A 26,027-nucleotide genomic window follows, 5' to 3' on the forward strand; every position below is an offset into this window, starting at 1 on the left:
GAGAGAGAGAGAGAGAGAGAACACACACTTTGCATTTTATACACACTTTGCATTTTATTTTTATATTAAAAAATAGATCCAGCACTCTTGGGACTCTTCATTCAAGAAATATTTAATATACTGATCATTACATTAAATATTTATTGAATGAGAAGTCCCAAGAATGCTGTATCTATTTTGTAATTAATTTGCATACTCCCACATCCATGGCACCTGGTTGGTAATTACACAGAGGGATGCTTTACTATATATGATGCACGCACACGCACGCACACACGCACGCACGCGCACAAAAAACTGAATTCTAAATAGAGGAACGTGATCCCTGCCTTAGATACTGTTCAGATAATGCACCTGCATACTAAAATGAAGCAACCCCTTATAGTTCTTAACTACACAATTGTAATATTTTATATAACAATATTTCAGGACTTACCGCATGGTCAGGATCACATAGAAAATAAACAACCAAATAGTGGCAAGCACTTCTGTGTATAACGTCATCGTTCCAACTGTTTAACCTAGTAATGCAGTGACATACAGTATTGTATAGGTATCATTTATAAATAAATATACACACACACACACACCCACATTTTAACTTTACTTTGTAACATTACTTACCAAGTTCCCCATATTCACCGATAAACCGCCTGGTTAAAAATCGAACTGTTAACGCTGGGAGAGGACAAAGCAAAATGTTACAATGAGTTGGGAGAGGAAAGGCAACGGGAGTCTTATCAATGGGAGAGAACATGCTGCTGCTGCTGCTGCTGCTGCTGCTGCTGCTGCTGCTGCTGCTGCTGCTGCTGCTGCTGCTGCTGCTGCTGCTGCTGCTGCTGCTGCTGCTGCTGCTGCTGCTGCTTAAACCCTTACAGGACACAGGGCTGAGCACAGCAGCACTTACAGGACCCAGTCATTATTTGCCCCATGTAAATACAGAACCGATTTGAAGGTTCAATGTGCTGCAGACCCCTCAGGCAGCAAATGGGTTAATCCCCCCCCCCCAATTTAATGTTTTAGTAATCCCAAATATAACACCCTGCGAGGAAAATAGGAACAGGAATACATGCTTATTCACATCGGATTGTATGGTAACAGGAATACATGCTTATTCACATCGGATTGTATGGTAACAGGAATACATGCTTATTCACATCGGATTGTATGGTAACAGGAATACATGCTTATTCACATCGGATTGTATGGTAACAGGAATACATGCTTATTCACATCGGATTGTATGGTAACAGGAGTACATGCTTATTCACATCGGATTGTATGGTAACAGGAATACATGCTTATTCACATCGGATTGTATGGTAACAGGAGTACATGCTTATTCACATCGGATTGTATGGTAACAGGAGTACATGCTTATTCACATCGGATTGTATGGTAACAGGAATACATGCTTATTCACATCGGATTGTATGGTAACAGGAGTACATGCTTATTCACATCGGATTGTATGGTAACAGGAGTACATGCTTATTCACATCGGATTGTATTAAAAGTGGTCTAAGAAATGTTGTATACATTATTTTCATCATATGCAATAAAAACACACTTCGCATGTTTTAAAACCCAATTTCAACGTCTGAATAATGACAGAAGCCTGAAAGGGTCACCTAGAATAAACAGATGCAATGGCTTTACCTGATTTTCCAACTCCATCTGCACCAAGAACTAAGACATTTGCTTCCATCTTTAGCGCAGTGGGTCCGGTCATCTCTGCTGGACAAGGCTCAGGGCTCAGACTGGCAGATCTCCGGAGAGGGATGTGCAGAACCATTTGCAGCTGAGTGCTGTCTGTGTGAAGTCTGAGTGCAGCTGGGTGCTGGCTGTGTGAAGTCTGAGTGCTGGCTGAGTGCAGCTGAGTGCTGTCTGAGTGTAGCTGAGTGCTGTCTGTGTGAAGTCTGAGTGCAGCTGAGTGCTGTCTGTGTGCAGCTGAGTGCTGGCTGTGTGCAGCTGAGTGCTGGCTGTGTGCAGCTGAGTGCTGGCTGAGTGCAGCTGGGTGCTGGCTGTGTGAAGTCTGAGTGCTGGCTGAGTGCAGCTGAGTGCTGTCTGAGTGCTGTCTGTGTGAAGTCTGAGTGCAGCTGAGTGCTGTCTGTGTGCAGCTGAGTGCTGGCTGTGTGCAGCTGAGTGCTGGCTGTGTGCAGCTGAGTGCTGGCTGTGTGCAGCAGGACCCACTCTGCAGGAGCCCTCACTGGGACTGAGCCCAGGCACAGCTGCTCAGGCCAGGCATTTAAACGGAATGTACCATTCGCTGTCAAGAATGGGGTCCATCTAAAATAGAAGAGGGGAACTACCTTTCCCTGTTACAGTAATGACAATCAGCTAGTACCTATTATAAGCAATAACATAGCAATAACATAGCAATAACGTGTGAAAGGAAAGTGAGATGAAGTAGAAGGGAAGAATGTATCCATGTAGGGAATTGGTATCTTCCTCACATCTATACACTGTCCAGTTATGGGATACAATCCTAATGTAAATGTAGACACGACTAAGCCCAGTGCTGGAGCAGGAAGACCATAAGGATTAATCATCACATTGCAAAACAGAGTGTCTGCTCTGAGAACAGAGTGACACTTCTTCCCCGGTAGGAAGTGTTATTTCTGTATGGAGCTGCATGCTGATCAGATGCTGACTGTCCTTTCCTGTTCATTTGTTTCATTTGTAAGCAATTTTGCAGAACTGTGTCTGATGCCAAACCACCCAGAAGACCTTTATCTGATTTCAATGTGCTCAGAATATAAGGACATCCCCACCAACCGTCCCTATTTAGTGGGTATGCCACATGCTTTGGCTCCTGTTAGACCAGTTGTACCTATTACACAGAAATGTTTGTGTGGGGTAAGCTGCAGGTTATGGGACTTCCATAGGGATTGCTTGCAAGACGAGTACAGGACCAGTGGGGCCTATGTTATACCACAGAGTCCGTGAGAAGCATCAAGTGTTTTCACTATATGGGACATCACTTTGCTGACTGCAGAAGCAACACGATGTGCTTTGTGATAACATAACTAAGAACTGCCGAACACTGAGGATTTGTGTACTGGGGTTTCACAAACTGTTGAAACCATGTAATCACTATCATAACTTTGCATTTTTATAATGCTGTTCAATCATAAATCTGAATCATGTATGGAAGGTTTCAGTCATGTATGTATGTATGTCTTTATTTATATAGCGCCATTAATATACATAGCGCTTCGCAGCAGTAATATACGTGACAATCATATAATTAAAATCATGGGAATAAGTGATTCAGACATAAAAGTAACATTAAGGAGGAGTCCCTGCTCCGAAGAGCTTACAATCTAATTGGCGGGGAGAATGTACAGAGATAGTAGGGGGGTATTCAAGTAAGTGATTCTGCAGGGGGCCAAGCTTTATGTTTCAGGTGTATAGTATTAGCCACGGAGTTACTCATATGCTTCGTTAAGCAGGTGTGTTTTGAGATTGGTCTTAAAGGTGGATAGAGAGGGTGCTAGTCGGGTATTGAGGGGAAGGGCATTCCAGAGGTGTGGGGTAGTCGGTGAGAAGGGTTTATGTCGGGAGAGGGCTTTAGATACAAAGGGGGTAGAGAGAGACACCCTTGAGCGGAAATCGAGAGTTGGGATGGTGCATAGTGAGAATTAGGGCTGAGATGTAAGGAGGGGCAGAATAGTGTCTTAAATCTTTACACTTTACAAAGGGTTCCAAAACCGTTTTATCCCTACAAACATAGCACTACATTTTTAGATCTCAAAAACAATATTTGTTTGCTTGAATTGTAGAAAACACAAAGCAAAGTTAACCAAAATTGGTAATGTGATAGGTGATGCTAAACATGCCATTTAATTATGCATGGAAGTTATGTAATGGCTAACCCACAGCAATCTCAGTGTCTCATGATGTGGTAAATCTATTCTCTGGGAGCAATGTATGCTCAAAATAACCATGTTTACTGTGAAGCTGCTGAAAGGAGGAGTCTTTGCAGTGAATAATGTCATTTAATAGTACTGTACCTTCTTGCATAATTAGGGGGGGAATAGAGAGATGACCTTGACCTCCATCCACAGGGCTTAATAGCCTTGGTAGCAACATTAGGGATATCACTACACAATATATATTATATATCATTATCATTACAGTTAGTAGTGTAGTTCCCCACTGTATGTGTTGCTACCCCTCTCCCACCCTCTCCCCTACAGGGGTATTTTAACATCACACATTGTTTATTTTTATTTATCACTTGACTTTCGGCGTTATCATTGATTAAAAGTTTTTTATTTTTTTGATTTTAATAGTGGATGTCATTGTTATACTTTAGGCTATGAGACATTCTCTGTGGACATATGTGGTCTTTCTATTGGATTATGTTTATTTGTTTCAGACATTAGTGTTTCAGTGGATATTGTATCCTTAAGTATTTATTCCATCTGTATTGGGACTTTGTGTCCATACTGTGGATATTAATATCTTTAAGTTATTCTGACTTTACCTTGAGTGCAAATAATAGGGGACTGCTGTGACCTCTGTCATCATTTTCTGGTTGCATAATTAGGGGGTAAGAATAGTTTACCCTATTAAATGAACCCTAGAATGTTGTTAAGCAACAATAAAAAGTCATGTTAATGGAACATTAAAAAGTAGTATTAGCTTAAAAACAACATTATTCTGTTAACCCTTGTGCTGCTTTGCAATGTGTTGCTGGGGTTACCCCAGGGGGCAGGTTCTTTGGACCCCTTTGCTGCATTCATAGCCAGTGGGCCCCACTTCCATAGTATTATGCTGTATGTATGCCTCTTGTAATCCCATTGTAAGGCGGTCTGTGCTGTCTCCTTTTCTCTCTGGAGAACACAATGGGGGAACTGTGTCTGTTTCCTGACGATTCCTCATTAAACCCGGACGTGTAAGTGTATATGTGCAGATAAAGTAGTGTAATGACCACGCATGACTTGTAGGAACCACATATCACAACCCCAGGGCAGGGAGAGACACGGTCCGTGTTTCCGGGGGGACTTTATATCTGGTGACACACGATCAGGGGGCGCAGCTGAGAAAGAGACGGGACCCTGCTCCCCGGTGAGGTGCGCCGTGCTTTAGGTTCCCCGGGAGCGGGGGTTTGTGGGTGGGGGTTGTTTGCTGGAGCCGGGGGGGCTGCACGGGGGGCTCTTTTAGATGGAGCTGGAAGCAAAGGGTTAATGGTAGGGGACTGCAGGAAGAGGAGGGCTATATAACTGTGTGTGTATATATATATATATCTTCCTCCCATAGCGATCAACTGTGTGTGTGTGTGTGTGTGTGTGTGTGTGTGTGTGTGTGTGTGTGTGTCTCAGAATACATGAGTACTTCAGTATTAGCTAATACCTATTTTATTTGGACTAAATTTATGTCATAGGACAAGCTTTCGAGAGTTTTCCAAGGAGTCTGATAAAGGACCTACCGGTCCGAAACGCGTAGGAGGTGCGTTTTTGTCCCCATGGGGGATCTGATATCAGTCATGTACTGAAATAAAGGACTTTGATTATTTTATTCCACCTGGCTCCCTGGCTGTGCGCCATTTGCTGTTTGCTGCTTGCTCACATATGGATGTGAGACTTGGACCCCAGATATGAAGATGGCTCGGAAACTTTAGCCCACTCAAGTAGGCAGAGATTTATGCTGAGTATTACCCAAAGACAGAGGAAAAATAGTTAATAGATTTGGAAGCAAACAAAAGTCTGTGACGTCATCACAAGGGGGTACAAATAAAAATGGCAGGGGGACGGACATATAGTCAGAGGAAACTATCATCGTTGGGTAAAGATGATACTCGACTAGATTCCAAAGGACATAAAAAGAACAAAACAATGACCAAAAGTAAGATGGGAGGATGAGATTAGGACATTTGTAGCAATGTGGAGAATAGAGCCTTGCAGCTGCAATACCTGGAAGATCATTGGGGAGGCTTCATCCAGCAGTGGACCAAGAAAGGCTGAAGAAGAGATATATACACTTTTTGGGGCTAGAAAACATGGAACTGAGAGAAATGATGAGTTGGGGAGCGAGATGATTGTTATGCTAGATGGAGTCTATGGTGATGTTTAAAAGAGGTAGATGCAAGTGGAGGTAATCTAAGGATAGCGTCTGGGCTGCTTTGATTTAGGGTGGATGCGTGGTGCACTGGGGCTTGATTTGTAGATGATGCACAGTGTAGAAGGAGTGATGAAGCGAGAGTGCATGGTGCAGGGGAACGTGTTCTAGTGGAGGAGGTTTCATGGTGCCTGGGTGTTTTTATCCTGGGGAAAAGCATTACATGGAGTGGGATGGGATTTTGCTAAGAGCTGAATGATAACAGCAGTGTAGATATGTTGTGTTTATTTGCAGGTTGATATCTATTAGTCTCAAGGGCGACCAATGACTTTCCTGATCATTTATGTTGGTCAACTCCTCTTGGCCAGATGGGTCCCAAAATGCAGCATCCTCGAGCTGAGGAGACCACGGTGCGTGTTACTGTCCGGGTCCGACCATTGCTTCCAAAGGAGGTTCTGCATGCACAGCAGTCCTGTGTGCAGACAGAGCCCAGCCAGCAGAGAGTGACTCTGGGCAGTCACAGGCACTTTCAGTTCCAGGATGTGCTGAATGAGACATGCAGCCAGGAGGCAGTTCACAACCTCTGTGTGCAGCCTCTGCTTGGGGCTTTCTTTCAAGGCTTCAATGTCACTGTGGTTGCTTATGGGCAGACTGGCTCAGGAAAGACTTACACCATCGGAGAAGCAAGTATATGTGAGTACATCTGATTACCTCCTAGATGAGTGTTGTTAATTTGGGGAGTGACAGTATTGAGTGAAGTTTCTGAAGAGGAAATTACCAAATGTCAAGCGAGTATTAAAATGTTCTTATTTAGAGAACAGATTGCGTGGACCTGCTCTCGTTACCAGCAGCACATTCAGGAACCGTGCATTCCAGCCACCCTAATAGCGAAGGACTACATTATAATGACATATTTGCATTATGAAAACTCTTTTCATGCAATCCTTTTATCCCAGAGAAACCTAAAACACATTGCTATGTTTTGGCACTGAAAGGTTTAGGCCGTGTGAGTCGACATCCTTTATTTCCCATTTTTCTGTTACAGCCTCCATCTCTGAGGATGAACAAGGAATTATTCCGCGTGCTATGGCAGAGATCTTTAAACTGGTTGATGAAGATGATTTAATTGACTACACTATACATGTTTCATACTTGGAGGTGTACAAGGAGGAGTTCAGGGACCTTCTTGAAGTGCAAACCTCCAGTAAGGACATCCTTATACGTGAGGATGAGAAGGGAAACACTGGTAAGAAGTGGAAAACTCACAGCACTATACACTGCCTTTGTGGATCGTACTTGACATTCAAGCAACCATATAGAATTTTCTCTTTTTTTAAATGAATTGTGCAATATTGTGTGTTTTTTGTTGCAGTGTTGTGTGGAGTGAAGGAATGTGAAGTGGAGGGACTGGATGAGGTGCTGAGTCTACTTGAAATGGGCAACACAGCTAAACATACAGGAGCCACTCAGATTAATGCCCACTCCAGTCGGTCCCATACAGTCTTCACTGTCACCATGGAACAGAGGAGGGGTGTAGGTCGTTCCACCCGATTAACCAATGGAGATGGTGGGTCAGTCCTTGAATTTGGTCAGGTACTGTCCTCCAAGTTCCACTTTGTCGACCTTGCCGGCTCAGAGCGCATTGTGAAGACGGGAAACACTGGTGAGAGGCTGAAGGAGAGCATTCAGATTAACAGTGGCCTTCTGGCCCTGGGCAATGTGATCAGCGCTTTGGGGGACACAAAAAGGAAAAGCAGTCACATCCCCTACAGAGATTCCAAGATCACCAGGTATCAACACATTTTGTTTTTTCTTGTGACCACAAATCTGCACCTTACCAGGGTCAAGAAGACACTGAGGCATGATGGGGCACATTTATGAAGTGCCTGTAGGGCAGGGGTGGGCAACCTATTTTTCAATGTAGCCACAGGTGTGGCGAATTAGAAGTGAAAATAGCCACACCATGGAAAAATTGAGGTATTGTGTTGCGCATGCGAAAATTTTAAATACACTGTTTGAACAAGTTTATAAATTCTCAGGGCCGTTCTATAGTGTGTGCGCCTGTGCGAACGTGCGTGCACGTGACACATATGCTTTTTGTGTGTATGCTGTGAGCGAGTGAGGTACTGTGTGTATGTGTGTGTGCTGTGAGCGAGTGAGGTACTGTGTGTATGTGTGTGTGTTTATAAATACGTTTGAAATAAATAAAGAAATGCTTTAATAAATTATTTATTAACATTGTACATACATACACACACACACACATTTCAGTACACACACACACACACACACACACACACACACACACACACACACACTTCAGTGGTGGTAGTGGCGTAAAACCATTATAGAAAGGCTGCTAACCTCGGCCAACTATAACTGCCACGCGCGCGCACGGCGCAGCAAGCGCACCCTCTATAGAACAGCCCTCAGACCGCAACCCCCCTCATCCTCTCACCCCCCTCTTCATCCTCCTCTCATGCCACCACTACCCTCCTCATCATCATCTCCTCACCCCCTCTTCATCACCATCTCATTTAACCCCCCCTCATCACCATCTCATTTAATTCCCCCTCATCACCATCTCATTTAACCCCCCCTCATCATCTCACCCCCTCATCATCACCATCTCATTTAACCCCGCCTCATCACCATCTCATTTAACCCCCCTTCATCACCATCTCATTTAACCCCCCCTCATCATCTCCCCCAGCACCCTTGATCTCCCCCATCATCAAGCACCCCCCCCCCCCACCCCAGTGGTGGGATTCCAATTTTTTAGTAACAGATAATCTCTCACAGGGGGGGGGGGGGAGGGGGAAGGGAGACAGGGGGGGGGGGGTAGAGAAAGAGAGCCCGGGGGGGGGGGGGGGGGGGAGTGAGACAGACGGGAGATGTTTTGTGTTTATGTATTATATTTATGTTTTTTTTAAAGTTTTTATTCAGTTGAACAGGACTGCATGTGGGGGGGGGGGGGAGAGACCAGAGGCCCCCTCACATTTCTACCAGCCCCCCTCACATTTCTCCCAGCCCCCTCACATCTCTCCCAGCCCCCTCACATCTCTCCCAGCACCCTCGCACGTCTCCCAGCCCCCCTCACATCTCTCCCAGCCCCCCTCACATCTCTCCCAGCCCCCCTCACATCTCTCCCAGCCCCCTCACATCTCTCCCAGCCCCCTCACATTTCTCCCAGCCCCCCTCACATCTCACCCAGCCCCCCTCACATCTCACCCAGCCCCCTCACATCTCACCCAGCCCCCTCACATCTCTCCCAGCCCCCTCACATCTCTCCCAGCCCCCTCACATTTCTCCCAGCCCCCTCACATCTCACCCAGCCCCCTCACATCTCACCCAGACCCCTCACATCTCTCCCAGCCCCCTCACATCTCTCCCAGCCCCCTCACATCTCACCCAGCCCCCCTCACATCTCTCCCAGCCCCCTCACATCTCACCCAGCCCCCTCACATCTCACCCAGCCCCCTCACATCTCTCCCAGCCCCCTCACATCTCTCCCAGCCCCCTCACATCTCACCCAGACCCCTCACATCTCTCCCAGCCCCCTCACATCTCTCCCAGCCCCCTCACATCTCACCCAGCCCCCCTCACATCTCTCCCAGCCCCCTCACATCTCTCCCAGCCCCCCTCACATCTCTCCCAGCCCCCTCACATCTCTCCCAGCCCCCCTCACATCTCTCCCAGCCCCCCTCACATCTCTCCCAGCCCCCTCCCATCTCTCCCAGCCCCCTCACATCTCTCCCAGCCCCCCTCACATCTCTCCCAGCCCCCTCACATCTCTCCCAGCCCCCTCCCATCTCTCCCAGCCCCCTCACATCTCTCCCAGCCCCCCTCACATCTCTCCCAGCCCCCTCACATCTCTCCCAGCCCCCCTCACATCTCTCCCAGCCCCCCTCACATCTCTCCCAGCCCCCCTCACATTTCTCCCAGCCCCCTCACATCTCACCCAGCCCCCTCACATCTCACCCAGCCCCCTCACATCTCTCCCAGCCCCCCTCACATCTCTCCCAGCCCCCTCACATCTCTCCCAGCCCCCCTCACATCTCTCCCAGCCCCCTCACATCTCTCCCAGCCCCCTCACATCTCTCCCAGCCCCCTCACATCTCTCCCAGCCCCCTCACATTTCTCCCAGCCCCCTCACATCTCTCTCAGCCCCCTCACATCTCTCCCAGCCCCCTCACATCTCTCCCAGCCCCCTCACATTTCTCCCAGCCCCCTCACATCTCTCCCAGCCCCCTCACATCTCTCCCAGCCCCCTCACATCTCTCCCAGCCCCCTCACATCTCTCCCAGCCCCCCTCACATCTCTCCCAGCCCCCCTCACATCTCTCCCAGCCCCACTCACATCTCTCCCAGCCCCCTCACATCTCTCCCAGCCACCCTCACATCTCTCCCAGCCCCCCTCACATCTCTCCCAGCCCCCCTCACATCTCTCCCAGCCCCCCTCACATCTCTCCCAGCCCCCCTCACATCTCACCCAGCCCCCTCACATCTCTCCCAGCCCCCTCACATCTCTCCCAGCCCCCTCACATCTCTCCCAGCCCCCTCACATCTCTCCCAGCCCCCTCACATCTCACCCAGCCCCCTCACATCTCTCCCAGCCCCCTCACATCTCTCCCAGCCCCCTCACATCTCTCCCAGCCCCCCTCACATCTCTCCCAGCCCCCCTCACATCTCACATCTCTCCCAGCCCCTCACATCTCACCCAGCCCCCTCACATCTCTCCCAGCCCCCTCACATCTCTCCCAGCCCCCCTCACATCTCTCCCAGCCCCCTCACATCTCTCCCAGACCCCTCACATCTCTCCCAGACCCCTCACATCTCTCCCAGCCCCCCTCACATCTCTCCCAGCCCCCCTCACATTTCTCCCAGCCCCCCCCCCACATCTCTCCCAGCCCCCCTCACATCTCTCCCAGCCCCCCTCACATCTCTCCCAGCCCCCCTCACATCTCTCCCAGCCCCCTCACATCTCTCCCAGACCCCTCACATCTCTCCCAGACCCCTCACATCTCTCCCAGCCCCCCTCACATCTCTCCCAGCCCCCTCACATCTCACCCAGCCCCTCACATCTCTCCCAGCCCCTCACATCTCTCCCAGCCCCCCTCACATCTCTCCCAGCCCCCTCACATCTCACCCAGCCCCTCACATCTCTCCCAGCCCCCTCACATCTCTCCCAGCCCCCCTCACATCTCTCCCAGCCCCCCTCACATCTCTCCCAGCCCCCCTCACATCTCTCCCAGCCCCCTCACATCTCACCCAGCCCCTCACATCTCTCCCAGCCCCCCTCACATCTCTCCCAGCCCCCCTCACATCTCTCCCAGCCCCCCTCACATCTCTCCCAGCCCCCCTCACATCTCTCCCAGCCCCCCTCACATCTCTCCCAGCCCCCCTCACATCTCTCCCAGCCCCCTCTCACATCTCACCCAGACCCCTCACATCTCTCCCAGCCCCCTCACATCTCTCCCAGCCCCCTCACATCTCACCCAGCCACCTCACATCTCACCCAGCCCCCTCACATCTCTCCCAGCCCCCTCACATCTCTCCCAGCCCCCTCACATCTCACCAAGACCCCTCACATCTCACCCAGCCCCCCTCACATCTCACCCAGCCCCCCTCACATCTCTCCCAGCCCCCCCTCACATCTCACCCAGCCCCCTCACATCTCTCCCAGCCCCCCTCACATCTCTCCCAGCCCCCCTCACATCTCTCCCAGCCCCCCTCACATCTCTCCCAGACCCCTCACATCTCTCCCAGACCCCTCACATCTCTCCCAGACCCCCTCACATTTCTCCCACCCCCCCTCACATCTCTCCCAGCCCCCCTCACATCTCTCCCAGCCCCCTCACATCTCTCCCAGACCCCTCACATCTCTCCCAGTCCTCCCATCCATGCCTACCTTGTCTTGTAGTAGAATCTCTTGAGTCAGAGCAGGAGCAGCACGGGGAGGGGAGCGCTCTATAGTAGCAGCAGACAGGAAGTTCCGGGTCAGGCTGCTAGATGGCGCACTTCCCCTGCTGTCCTGCTTTCATACCAGGCTTTCAGCCTGGTGCCGCATACCATCTCCCCCTGCTGCCTGTTAACGAACGTTAGAAATCCCCCGCTCTCCCCCCCAGGGAGTCCCGGCGGCCCTGTTCTTCCACAGTTTCCCTGCCAATTCGCCACAAGTGGCGAATGGCGACAGGGTTGCCCACCCTGGCTGTAGGGGTTATCACACCTGTTCCGGACTTCACACCCATTGAAGTAAACGTAATTAATGTGCGCATTGTACTATGAATGTTTGTCTCAAATATTGCCCAGTTAGCCTTTAATCCTCCATGCTCTGGTACTCTGTGACTCTTTCAGTACATTTCAGCACATAGAACTGCAGAGCCTAATATACAAATGTATATATTATTACCTTAAAGCACACACATTATATAGTATGGCAAAGATTTTGACCAAAAATATTTATTTTTGTCTCTTGATGTATGTAAATGCTGGTTTCTAAGCATTTCTAGGGAACCGCTAACTTCTTTGCCTAACAGAACGAGAAGCCCTTGCGGCTAATTCTTCGATTTGATCCTGCTCGTAGTAAATGGGGAAAAAAGTGCAAAGGGACATTTTCATGGTGTAGTATGTAATAAAAAGAGCGTTAATAAAAAGGAGTAAAGCAAAGCACTGATTACAGCTCTCTTTACGACTCGCCAAGCTATGAAGATTTTCCTTTGCGCTGCTTCTGTGTTTGTCTGTTTTAGTACAAAGGTCTGTTCCTAGCTAATCTGTCTCTTCCTTTACAGAATCTTGAAGGATTCTCTTGGTGGAAATGCCAAGACGGTTATGATTGCCTGTATAAGCCCTTCTGCGTCTGAGTTTGATGAAACTTTAAACACTTTGAACTATGCAAGCCGAGCGCAGAATATTAAGAACAAAGCTACTGTGAACTGCCAAAAAGATGCAGATCGTGTGGGGGACTTGCAGCACCAGATAAAAGCCCTGCAGCGGGCTCTTGAACAGAGACACCGCTCAGAAACCCGGATACTAAACCGCTCTGACCCTGCCAAGGCAGTGGGTCACCGTTCTATGGAGGATTACCTGCCCCGGTTATTAGCAGAGTGCGCTCACTACAGAACGTGCACTGACGCAGGGTATCTACTTCTGATGGATTTTCTGTCCGAGGGAGGCCTGCCTCCTGCTCACATCCTGAGAGTGAAGGAATGGATGTGTTCAGTTGAGGAGGAGAGGAGCGACGTTACATGTGCCTCTGGTCTGGACAGTGGGATTGAGAGTTCAACAGCAGAAGAAAGTGGAAAGGAGCCAGGCAGGAGGCAACCAAAGGGCAAGGTATTGATCGGGGATCGGAAGATTGGCTAGATGCTCCTCTCCCCGGGGGTTCCTACATCTAAATGTAAATCAAGGAAAGCTCATATATACATCTTCTTACACTGCAGTTTGCAGCTCGATAATATGATTACGTGACTACAGTGTATTGCACTTTTCTTTTACAGAACTTGCACTGCAAAAAGTAAAAACAAATGGTAGCGGATAACATCACTTTAGGTATTTGTGAAACCTAAAGTTCTGCTTCATCACCTGATTTAATTCCCTAACCGAACTAATCCTTTACTGCCCTTACGCCCTCTGCTGGAAGCCCTATGTACATGCAGTGAACATAAATATAACCTCTGGAATAAACCAGAGACATTGGTCTTCCTAACCATTCTGTAATATGTTGTCTGTAGCATAAACATACTGCTTATAATTATTACCGATGATCAATATTACTGAGCAGGCTTCTTATTTTTCAGCTGTAACCGTTTCTTAAACTCTTCCTTGGTGTACACTGTGATAGCAAATCAAACCATTTGTGTATGGTACTTGGAAAATCATCTCCAATGTGCAGCTCATGTCATCTCCTGGCCCATTGCAGTTTACAACTTGTTTTGTATTTTATAAATGAATTAATTTTAGTAAAGAAATGTTTTCTTGTATACTGTACAATTCAATGTAGGAGAATTCTTTCATGCACAATCTGTAAAGGTTGTACTCGTCCATTTTGAAGTTTATAGACTAAGACCCCAAGGGTTATTTTTGAATTAATCTGAGTTTTAAACAAGAAGAATGTTCTAAATTACACACGTTTCTGCAGCAATGTGCAGATCTTAATACAAATTTTTGCTTCTTTTCGTGTGTTGTCTTCTTGTGGTTCCTCTGGATCTCAGGGGACATTGACCTTTGAACCCGGATGTGAAACAGACAAAGACCAATGCACAGCAAACCTACAGCGACAGATAGAACACCTTGAGGATGAGAACAGAGAGTTTCTGGCTGCACTGGAAGATGCAATGGAGCAGTATAAACTACAGGTGACGATTTGTGTTCAATTTTCAGCAGAAATAACCAAGGGTTTCCAGGGCTTGTTATGAAACTGGTAATGAGGGGTTCTATTTCCAGGGTAAGATAGTCTTGTAAATACAAGATTGTGACCCTTTCCATAAGCTAACTTTGAGCTATATTTAGAGTCCTAATGAACTAATTCACATTATTTAAGTCACTCTGTGGTTAAAGATGCTTCATTTGCCATGACAAATAGATTTGCATGTGTGTACCATTTAATATAAGCAAAGTATTGGGCATCATCCAGCTGGGAAGGTTTGTGACTTCAACGCGCTGCTCTTTTGCAGAGTGACAAGTTGCAGGAACAGCAGGATGAAATCGCTACGCTTCAGTGTCATTTGGAGCAGTTAAAGCCCAGAGTGTCTGCTTCGGCTCTGCTGGAGGATGTGCACTTACTGCAGCTCGGGGAGAGACCGAGCACGGCCCCTCTTACTAAAATACATGTTTCTCTGGAACAAAATAAACCTTCCTCACGTGAAAATGCAAAGGCCAAATGTAAAAAGGTATATACTGTAAGTTGGCATTTGGGGAACAATCCTGTTTTTACACATTTTATTTCTCATGCTTGAAGGTCTGTTGAGTTCAGCCCTCACATTTTCTGTCTCTCTGTGTGTGTGTGTGTCTGTCTCTCTCTCTCTCTCTCTCTGTCGCTCTCTGTCTCTGTCGCTCTCTGTCTCTGTCGCTCTCTGTCTCTGTGTCCCTCTCTCTCTGTGCCCCTCTCTCTCTCTCTGTGTCCCTCTCTCTCTGTCGCTCTCTGTCTCTGTCTCTCTCTCTCTCTGTGTCCCTCTCTCTCTCTCTCTCTCTCTCTCTCTCTGTGTGTCCCTCTCTCTCTCTCTCTGTGTCCCTCTCTCTCTGTCGCTCTCTGTCTCTGTCTCTCTCTCTCTCTCTCTGCGTCCCTCTCTCTCTGTCTCTGTGTCCCTCTCTCTCTCTCTCTCTCTCTCTCTCTGCGTCCCTCTATCTCTCTCTGTGTCCCTCTCTCTCTCTCTCTCTCTCTCTCTCTCTGTGTCTCTCTCTTCGCGGCAGAGGCTTAATTATATACATTTGTTCCTGTACTAAGTTGTCATTTTATCACTGCAGTAAGCCGCCTGTTTTCTCTGTTCTGTATGCAGTGGATGCACACAGTATTACATTGGTAAGACCTGATGGTGGTTTTAGGCTTGATATGTTTTGGCCAAAACATTGAACTAAATTACCCATATTTATGACAAGAAAAAATCTATAGAAATGAACTAAATAATGTCTCACATTGGACGTGTGTTGGGGCTTCTTTGTTTACCGCTGTATATTTGAGGCTCGCTAGGGTTGTGTGTGTCTCATTGTACATTGTATAAATCTTTGTGTTCGGTGCCACATTTGCAGATTTCCAGCCACATTTGCTCTTTGTCGAAAGAATTTACGGAGAGTTTCCAAACCGGCACACAGATTCTGGTGTCCAGCCTGGAAGAAGGAGACCTAGTTCTGCACCGGAAATTCAGTGAGGATTCCCAAACCTCCGAGGAGTCTGAGGACAAACAGGATGAGGATAAAGATGAGTCTGAAAAGGAATCTGGCAAGTGTCAGAATTTGCAAAGGTAAAAACTCAAATCCCATTGGTTCCTGACTTTAGAATGGGGTTTCTCTGAGAAAAGTGCATGCAGGGGTCAACATTTTACTAAAAGTTGTTTTTCTAGAAAATAATATTTAACATGCCAATTATCAGTTGATAATTCTCTGGCATTCTGTACTTTAATAAATATTGATATTTCAGTAACATGTAATATATTTCATTTGAAATGCTAGTAATACGTCTTAGGAGAAACTTAAGATGCTTTTATAGATGTTCTGAAGATATGTGCATAGAAATGAGAATTCAACAATTTCAGTCAATGTTGATGAACAAAGAAAACCTTGTGATCAGATACAAGGTTTTTTTCTTCAATTTTGGAAGAGGCAGTAAACCTTAAGGCATTTATTTATTTGCTATTTCTTGTAGACATAAAAGACAGACTAAGAGAGAAATAAACCCAGTGGTCAGTAAAGCACAGAGCAGAAGCCGGCGTACCCCAGCGCAGGACAGTGACAGTGAGGAGCTTGATGGATGTAAGTGGAATTTCATCTAAGTGGGAATTTAAATGCACTTAACTGTTTTAGCGTAAAGTCTTCTGTTGGATTAATGTAGCTAAATCATTTAATTAAAATTGATACATTCCGAGCTCTATTGGTCATCATGTTTAAGTACCTATAGCTGCACCTATAGCTGTAGTAATAGAATATGGGTAGTCGCACATAATTTGCATTGCGGTTTCATTGCCAGAATGAGTTGCTACCAAGACACTCTCCAGCTTTGCTTTAATGAGGAAGTCACAAGACCAATGGCAGTGCCATATTTAAGGCATTAAATTAGGAGTGCTACAATAGGGGCCCTCTTTAGCTTTGTTCGCTTGCAAGGTTTTCTGCCTACGTGTTAATTAGACCCAGCACCCTAATTTCCATTGACAGTAGCTAGTGTCTCCACCCTCTCCCTTCCCCCTTGTGTTGATAGCTGTGTTGATTTGACACCTATAAGTATTTTTACATTCGGTTTGTAAGCCGTTGAACTGATATTTAGGAGAGATTGTATTCTGGCTGCTCCTTTCTGTCTGTCACCGTGTCCATTTGTGCAGACAAATCTCTCTCTCTCTCCCCTTTCTCCTTGCGCTCTCTCTCTCTCTCTCTCTCTCTCTCTCTCTCTCTCTCTCTCTCTCTCTCTCTCTCCCCTTTTTCCCCTTTCTCTCTCTCTCTCCCCTTTTTCCCCTTTCTCTCTCTCTCTCCCCTTTTTCCCCTTTCTCTCTCTCTCTCCCCTTTTTCCCCTTTCTCTCTCTCTCTCCCCTTTTTCCCCTTTCTCTCTCTCTCTCCCCTTTTTCCCCTTTCTCTCTCTCTCTCCCCTTTTTCCCCTTTCTCTCTCCCCTTTCTCTCCCCCTCTCCCCATCGCGCTCTCTCTTGCGCTCTCTCTCTCTCGCGCTCTCTCTCTCGCGCTCTCTCTCTCGCGCTCTCTCTCTCGCGCTCTCTCTCTCGCTCTCTCGCTCGCGCTCGCTCGCTCTCTCCCTTACTTTTATTGGCTCTCTACTAAAGACAGGTTGACCAACTGGTAAACAACACACTTAAATGACAAACACTCCCTCAGTGAGATGCCCCATATTTTGTACTAACTTTCAAAATAATCAAAAGCCGCTGCATTTTTGCTGTAAGAATGGTTGCCTTGGTTTAAGGAAACCAATTAAATTATTCAAATTCTTCACAAAATAGTTTTTCTGTCGCCTATGAGGGACTGCACATTTACTAGAAGCATGTCGGATTATTTTGTGCACCTGCCTTTACATGATGTTCCATACTGTGATTTAGAGCCACGTGTTCACTTGTGTTGCAGCACATTGCAGGAAGGGAGAGCATCTTGTGTATAGAGAGAGTAACGCTCCTGGGAAGGACTCCAGGTGGAGGCTGCGTCAGGCCCAGCAGAAGATCCGGGAGTTGGCTATTAACATCCGCATGAAGGAAGACCTCATTAAGGAGCTGGTTACAACGGGTCAGTCTCCGAGCCGCTTCACCGCTGGTCTAAGGCAAACCGGGGAACTCGAACCTTTCGCTTTATCTTGTCAGACATATTTAGACACTCCTGCTTCTCCAAATGTTGGTAGTTAGTGCTACAAAACCAAATAAATCATTTAATTGTACAATTTTCTTTATATTCCACTTAGACTTTTATTTATTGCTGCGGAGTAAGTAACGTGAGGACTGCAGGAAATCTCGTTGAAACTGTAATAAATATACTCGCCTGTATGGTCCTGTGTTATCACACACGCCTGTATGGTCCTGTGTTATCACACACGCCTGTATGGTCCTGTGTTATCACACACGCTGTATGGTCCTGTGTTATCACACAAGTCTGTATGGTCCTGTGTTATCACACACGCCTGTATGGTCCTGTGTTATCACACACGCCTGTATGGTCCTGTGTTATCACACACGCCTGTATGGTCCTGTGTTATCACACACGCTGTATGGTCCTGTGTTATCACACACGCCTGTATGGTCCTGTGTTATCACACACGCCTGTATGGTCCTGTGTTATCACACACGCCTGTATGGTCCTGTGTTATCACACACGCCTGTATGGTCCTGTGTTATCACACACGCCTGTATGGTCCTGTGTTATCACACACGCCTGTATGGTCCTGTGTTATCACACACGCCTGTATGGTCCTGTGTTATCACACACGTCTGTATGGTCCTGTGTTATCACACACGCCTGTATGGTCCTGTGTTATCACACACGTCTGTATGGTCCTGTGTTATCACACACGTCTGTATGGTCCTGTGTTATCACACACGCTGTATGGTCCTGTGTTATCACACACGCCTGTATGGTCCTGTGTTATCACACACGTCTGTATGGTCCTGTGTTATCACACACGTCTGTATGGTCCTGTGTTATCACACACACCTGTATGGTCCTGTGTTATCACACACGTCTGTATGGTCCTGTGTTATCACACACGCCTGTATGGTCCTGTGTTATCACACGCGCCTGTATGGTCCTGTGTTATCACACAGAGGCACAGTTTAGTGAGAAATGTGTCCTGCATTTTGTTACAGGAAGGGAAGCTCAAGCTATGAATAAACAGTACTGCCTGAAAATATCTGAGCTAGAGCGCGAAGCGGAACAAGTCGGAGTGGAAGTGAGCGAGAGCCAGAGGCAGCTACAGGAGCTGGAGAGGAAAGAGCCACGCGATGCAGCGGAGAAATCAAAAGTGCACGAATATCGCAGACAGATAGCTGCTGCCGAGAGCAAAGTGCAGGTCTGCACAGAGCGTTAACAATAACGTTACTTTCAGGCAGTGTTTGGGGACCAGAATATTTCTGAAATTGAGCATATAGCATCACAGTAATACTCAGGAGTATTATGCTCTTCTTACTTCCTCTATTTAATGAAGAGCAACTGAAACATCCCTTAAGCCGGGGGGCAAACTTCTTGAGCTGCGGCCCCCTTCCCGGGAGCCCCCTCTCCTAATGGCTCGGCGTCAAATGATGTCGCGGGTTATGTGACGTCACGTGACCCCATCGCGTCATTTGACGCGCATTGCAATGGCGACCCGTCGCCGAAGACCCGGCTGGCAGCAAGTAAGTGAGTTACAGAGGCCTCACGCGTCCCCCGGCATTTTATTTAATTGCCATGGGGAAGAGCGTGGGACCTCTGTAACCGCCGCGCCCCCCAGTTTGCGCACTGCTGCCTTAAGCACCAGTAGCATAGCCATGACAGCTGAGAGGGAAGTCTCATGGTTAGTGCAGCTGATTGGGCTTTAAGTGGCACAGAGTCTATGCTGTGAGCCAGCTTTATACTGACCTGGTGAGACTTTATATCTCCTGACTCGCAGGGAATTGTTTGTGAGCTTCAGCTGGGCAATGCCAACATCTTCACCTGTGTGCCATAACCTTACACCTGCGTGCCATAACCCAGTCATTATCTAACCCTACACCTGCGTGCCATAACCCAGTCATTACCTAACCTTACACCTGCGTGCCATAACCCAGTCATTATCTAACCCTACACCTGCGTGCCATAACCCAGTCATTACCTAACCTTACACCTGTGTGCCATAACCCAGTCATTACCTAACCCTACACCTGCGTGCCATAACCCAGTCATTATCTAACCCTACACCTGCGTGCAATAACCCAGTCATTACCTAACCCTACACCTGCGTGCCATAACCCAGTCATTGCCTAACCTTACACCTGCGTGCCATAACCCAGTCATTACCTAACCCTACACCTGCGTGCAATAACCCTGTCATTACCTAACCTTACACCTGCGTGCCATAACCCAGTCATTACCTAACCCTACATCTCCGTGCAATAACCCTACACCTGCGTGCCATAACCCAGTCATTGCCTAACTTTACACCTGCGTGCCATAACCCAGTCATTGCCTAACTTTACACCTGCGTGCCATAACCCAGTCATTACCTAACCTTACACCTGCGTGCCATAACCCAGTCATTACCTAACCTTACACCTGCGTGCCATAACCCAGTCATTACCTAACCCTACACCTGCGTGCCATAACCCAGTCATTACCTAACCCTACACCTGCGTGCCATAACCCAGTCATTACCTAACCTTACACCTGCGTGCCATAACCCAGTCATTACCTAACCTTACACCTGCGTGCCATAACCCAGTCATTATCTAACCCTACACCTGCGTGACATAACCAAGTCATTACCTAACCCTACACCTGCGTGCCATAACCCAGTCATTGCCTAACCTTACACCTGCGTGCCATAACCCAGTCATTACCTAACCCTACACCTGCGTGCAATAACCCTGTCATTACCTAACCTTACACCTGCGTGCCATAACCCAGTCATTACCTAACCCTACATCTCCGTGCAATAACCCTACACCTGCGTGCCATAACCCAGTCATTGCCTAACTTTACACCTGCGTGCCATAACCCAGTCATTGCCTAACTTTACACCTGCGTGCCATAACCCAGTCATTACCTAACCTTACACCTGCGTGCCATAACCCAGTCATTACCTAACCTTACACCTGCGTGCCATAACCCAGTCATTATCTAACCCTACACCTGCGTGACATAACCAAGTCATTACCTAACCCTACACCTGTGTGACATAACCAAGTCATTACCTAACCTTACACCTGCGTGCCATAACCCAGTCATTACCTAACCTTACACCTGCGTGCCATAACCCAGTCATTACCTAACCCTACACCTGCGTGCCATAACCCAGTCATTACCTAACCTTACACCTGCGTGCCATAACCCAGTCATTACCTAACCCTACACCTGCGTGCAATAACCCTGTCATTACCTAACCCTACACCTGCGTGCCATAACCCAGTCATTACCTAACCTTACACCTGCGTGCAATAACCCAGTCATTGCCTAACCTTACACCTGCGTGCCATAACCCCGTCATTACCTAACCTTACACCTGCGTGCCATAACACCGTCATTACCTAACCTTACACCTGCGTGCCATAACCCCGTCATTACCTAACCTTACACCTGCGTGCCATAACCCCGTCATTACCTAACCTTACACCTGCGTGCCATAACCCAGTCATTACCTAACCTTACACCTGCGTGCCATAACCCAGTCATTACCTAACCTTACACCTGCGTGCAATAACCCAGTCATTACCTAACCTTACACCTGCGTGCCATAACCCAGTCATTACCTAACCTTACACCTGCGTGCAATAACCCAGTCATTACCTAACCTTACACCTGCGTGCCATAACCCAGTCATTACCTAACCTTACACCTGCGTGCCATAACCCCGTCATTACCTAACCTTACACCTGCGTGCCATAACCCAGTCATTACCTAACCTTACACCTGCGTGCCATAACCCAGTCATTACCTAACCCTACACCTGCGTGCCATAACCCAGTCATTACCTAACCCTACACCTGCGTGCCGTAACCCAGTCATTGCCTAACCTTACACCTGCGTGCCATAACCCAGTCATTACCTAACCTTACACCTGCGTGCAATAACCCAGTCATTACCTAACCCTACACCTGCGTGCCATAACCCAGTCATTACCTAACCCTACACCTGCGTGCAATAACCCAGTCATTACCTAACCTTACACCTGCGTGCAATAACCCAGTCATTACCTAACCTTACACCTGTGTGCCATAACCCTACACCTGCGTGCCATAACTCAGTCCTTACCTAACCTTACACCTGCGTGCCATAACCCAGTCATTGGCTAACCTTTCACCTGCGTGCCATAACCCAGTCATTGCCTAACCTTACACCTGCGTGCCATAACCCTGTCATTACCTAACCCTACACCTGCGTGCCATAACCCTGTCATTGCCTAACCCTACATTGCCTAACCCTGTCATTGCCTAACCCTACACCTGCGTGCCATAACCCTACACCTGCGTGCCATAACCCCGTCATTACCTAACCCTACACCTACGTGCCATAACCCAGTCATTGCCTAACCTTACACCTGCGTGCCATAACCCTGTCATTACCTAACCCTACACCTGCGTGCCATAACCCTGTCATTGCCTAACCCTACATTGCCTAACCCTGTCATTGCCTAACCCTACACCTGCGTGCCATAACCCTACACCTGCGTGCCATAACCCCGTCATTACCTAACCTTACACCTGCGTGCTATAACCCAGTCATTGCCTTACCCTACACCTGCGTGCCATAACCCAGTCATTACCTAACCTTACACCTGCGTGCCATAACCCAGTCATTACCTAACCCTACACCTGCGTGCCATAACCCAGTCATTACCTAACCTTACACCTGCGTGCCATAACCCAGTCATTACCTAACCCTACACCTGCGTGACATAACCCAGTCATTGCCTAACCCTACATTGCCTAACCCTGTCATTGCCTAACCCTACACCTGCGTGCCATAACCCTACACCTGCGTGCCATAACCCCGTCATTGCCTAACCGTACACCTGCGTGCCATAACCCAGTCATTGCCTAACCTTACACCTGCGTGCAATAACCCAGTCATTACCTAACCTTACACCTGCGTGCCATAACCCAGTCATTACCTAACCTTACCACCTGCTTTCCATAACCCAGTCATTGCCTAACCTTACACCTGCGTGCCATAACCCAGTCATTATCTAACCCTACACCTGCGTGCCATAACCCAGTCATTACCTAACCCTACACCTGCGTGCCATAACCCAGTCATTGCCTAACCTTACACCTGCGTGCAATAACCCAGTCATTACCTAACCCTACACCTGCGTGCCATAACCCAGTCATTACCTAACCTTACACCTGTGTGCCATAACCCAGTCATTACCTAACCTTACACCTGCGTGCCATAACCCAGTCATTACCTAACCTTACACCTGCGTGCCATAACCCCGTCATTACCTAACCTTACACCTGCGTGCCATAACCCAGTCATTACCTAACCCTACACCTGCGTGCCATAACCCAGTCATTACCTAACCCGACACCTGCGTGCCATAACCCAGTCATTACCTAACCCTACACCTGCGTGCCATAACCCAGTCATTGCCTAACCTTACACCTGCGTGCCATAACCCAGTCATTACCTAACCTTACACCTGCGTGCCATAACCCAGTCATTACCTAACCCTACACCTGCGTGCCATAACCCAGTCATTACCTAACCTTACACCTGCGTGCAATAACCCAGTCATTACCTAACCTTACACCTGTGTGCCATAACCCTACACCTGCGTGCCATAACTCAGTCCTTACCTAACCTTACACCTGCGTGCCATAACCCAGTCATTACCTAACCCTACACCTGCGTGCCATAACCCAGTCATTACCTAACCTTACACCTGCGTGCCATAACCCAGTCATTACCTAACCTTACACCTGCGTGCCATAACCCAGTCATTACCTAACCTTACACCTGCGTGCCATAACCCAGTCATTACCTAACCTTACACCTGCGTGCCATAACCCAGTCATTACCTAACCCTACACCTGCGTGCCATAACCCAGTCATTGCCTAACCCTACACCTGCGTGCCATAACCCAGTCATTACCTAACCTTACACCTGCGTGCCATAACCCAGTCATTACCTAACCTTACACCTGCGTACCGTAACCCAGTCATTACCTAACCCTACACCTGCGTGCCATAACCCAGTCATTACCTAACCTTACACCTGCGTGCCATAACCCAGTCATTGCCTAACCCTACACCTGCGTGCCATAACCCAGTCATTACCTAACCTTACACCTGCGTGCCATAACCCCGTCATTACCTAACCCTACACCTGCGTGCCATAACCCAGTCATTACCTAACCCTACACCTGCGTGCCATAACCCAGTCATTACCTAACCTTACACCTGCGTGCCATAACCCAGTCATTGCCTAACCCTACACCTGCGTGCCATAACCCAGTCATTACCTAACCTCACACCTGCGTGCCATAACCCAGTCATTACCTAACCTTACACCTGCGTGCCATAACCCAGTCATTACCTAACCCTACACCTGCGTGCCATAACCCAGTCATTACCTAACCTTACACCTGCGTGCCATAACCCAGTCATTACCTAACCTTACACCTGCGTGCCATAACCCAGTCATTGCCTAACCCTACACCTGCGTGCCATAACCCAGTCATTACCTAACCTTACACCTGCGTGCAATAACCCAGTCATTACCTAACCTTACACCTGCGTACCGTAACCCAGTCATTACCTAACCTTACACCTGCGTGCCATAACCCAGTCATTACCTAACCCTACACCTGCGTGCCATAACCCAGTCATTACCTAACCTTACACCTGCGTGCCATAACCCAGTCATTGCCTAACCCTACACCTGCGTGCCATAACCCAGTCATTACCTAACCCTACACCTGCGTGCCGTAACCCAGTCATTACCTAACCCTACACCTGCGTGCAATAACCCAGTCATTACCTAACCTTACACCTGCGTACCGTAACCCAGTCATTACCTAACCTTACACCTGCGTGCAATAACCCAGTCATTACCTAACCTTACACCTGCGTGCCATAACCCCGTCATTACCTAACCCTACACCTGCGTGCCATAACCCAGTCATTGCCTAACCCTACACCTGCGTGCCATAACCCAGTCATTACCTAACCCTACACCTGCGTGCCATAACCCAGTCATTACCTAACCCTACACCTGCGTACCATAACCCAGTCATTACCTAACCTTACACCTGCGTGCCATAACCCAGTCATTACCTAACCCTACACCTGCGTGCCATAACCCAGTCATTACCTAACCTTACACCTGCGTGCCATAACCCAGTCATTGCCTAACCCTACACCTGCGTGCCATAACCCAGTCATTACCTAACCCTACACCTGCGTGCCGTAACCCAGTCATTACCTAACCCTACACCTGCGTGCAATAACCCAGTCATTACCTAACCTTACACCTGCGTACCGTAACCCAGTCATTACCTAACCTTACACCTGCGTGCAATAACCCAGTCATTACCTAACCTTACACCTGCGTACCGTAACCCAGTCATTACCTAACCTTACCACCTGCGTGCCATAACCCAGTCATTACCTAACCCTACACCTGCGTGCCGTAACCCTGTCATTACCTAACCTTACACCTGCGTGCCATAACCCAGTCATTACCTAACCCGACACCTGCGTGCCATAACCCAGTCATTACCTAACCTTACACCTGCGTGCCATAACCCAGTCATTACCTAACCTTACCACCTGCGTGCCATAACCCAGTCATTACCTAACCTTACCACCTGCGTGCCATAACCCAGTCATTACCTAACCTTACACCTGCGTGCCATAACCCAGTCATTACCTAACCCTACACCTGCGTGCCATAACCCTGTCATTATCTAACCCTACACCTGCGTGCCATAACCCAGTCATTACCTAACCTTACCACCTGCGTGCCATAACCCAGTCATTGCCTAACCCTACACCTGCGTGCCATAACCCTGTCATTATCTAACCCTACACCTGCGTGCCATAACCCAGTCATTACCTAACCTTACCACCTGCGTGCCATAACCCAGTCATTACCT

General features: G+C 48.0%; 2 protein-coding genes across 9 annotated transcripts in view; one reads left to right on the top strand and one right to left on the bottom strand.

Moving 5' to 3' along the window:
• The window catches only part of LOC142469326 (ras-related and estrogen-regulated growth inhibitor-like protein), a 3,238-nt gene extending 982 nt beyond the window's left edge, over positions 1–2,256 (bottom strand). The window contains exons 1-2 of the mRNA XM_075576254.1: positions 1,660–2,256; positions 625–678 (exon numbers count right to left, since the gene is read on the bottom strand). Of these exons, the coding sequence (XP_075432369.1) occupies positions 625–678; positions 1,660–1,795 (190 nt within the window). The 5' untranslated portion in view covers positions 1,796–2,256. The remainder of the gene's footprint in view (positions 1–624; positions 679–1,659) is intronic.
• A 2,754-nt stretch (positions 2,257–5,010) lies between these two features.
• KIF7 (kinesin family member 7) overlaps positions 5,011–26,027 on the top strand; it is a 30,345-nt gene continuing 9,328 nt past the window's right edge. The window contains exons 1-11 of one of the 8 annotated variants that reach the window (XM_075575155.1): positions 5,011–5,081; positions 6,361–6,759; positions 7,112–7,312; positions 7,439–7,856; positions 12,857–13,400; positions 14,279–14,422; positions 14,741–14,965; positions 15,813–16,024; positions 16,426–16,532; positions 17,839–17,994; positions 19,065–19,267. In XM_075575155.1, the coding sequence (XP_075431270.1) occupies positions 6,435–6,759; positions 7,112–7,312; positions 7,439–7,856; positions 12,857–13,400; positions 14,279–14,422; positions 14,741–14,965; positions 15,813–16,024; positions 16,426–16,532; positions 17,839–17,994; positions 19,065–19,267 (2,535 nt within the window). In that variant the 5' untranslated portion in view covers positions 5,011–5,081; positions 6,361–6,434. Of the gene's footprint in view, positions 5,082–5,147; positions 5,199–5,220; positions 5,238–5,285; positions 6,760–7,111; positions 7,313–7,438; positions 7,857–12,856; positions 13,401–14,278; positions 14,423–14,740; positions 14,966–15,812; positions 16,025–16,425; positions 16,533–17,838; positions 17,995–19,064; positions 19,268–26,027 lie in introns of those variants that run through there. The other 7 variants (XM_075575161.1, XM_075575158.1, XM_075575157.1 and 4 more) reach the window with 7 other exon arrangements.

Source organism: Ascaphus truei, chromosome 18 (genome assembly GCF_040206685.1).
Source record: "Ascaphus truei isolate aAscTru1 chromosome 18, aAscTru1.hap1, whole genome shotgun sequence".
In the NCBI taxonomy this organism is placed as follows: domain Eukaryota; kingdom Metazoa; phylum Chordata; class Amphibia; order Anura; family Ascaphidae; genus Ascaphus; species Ascaphus truei.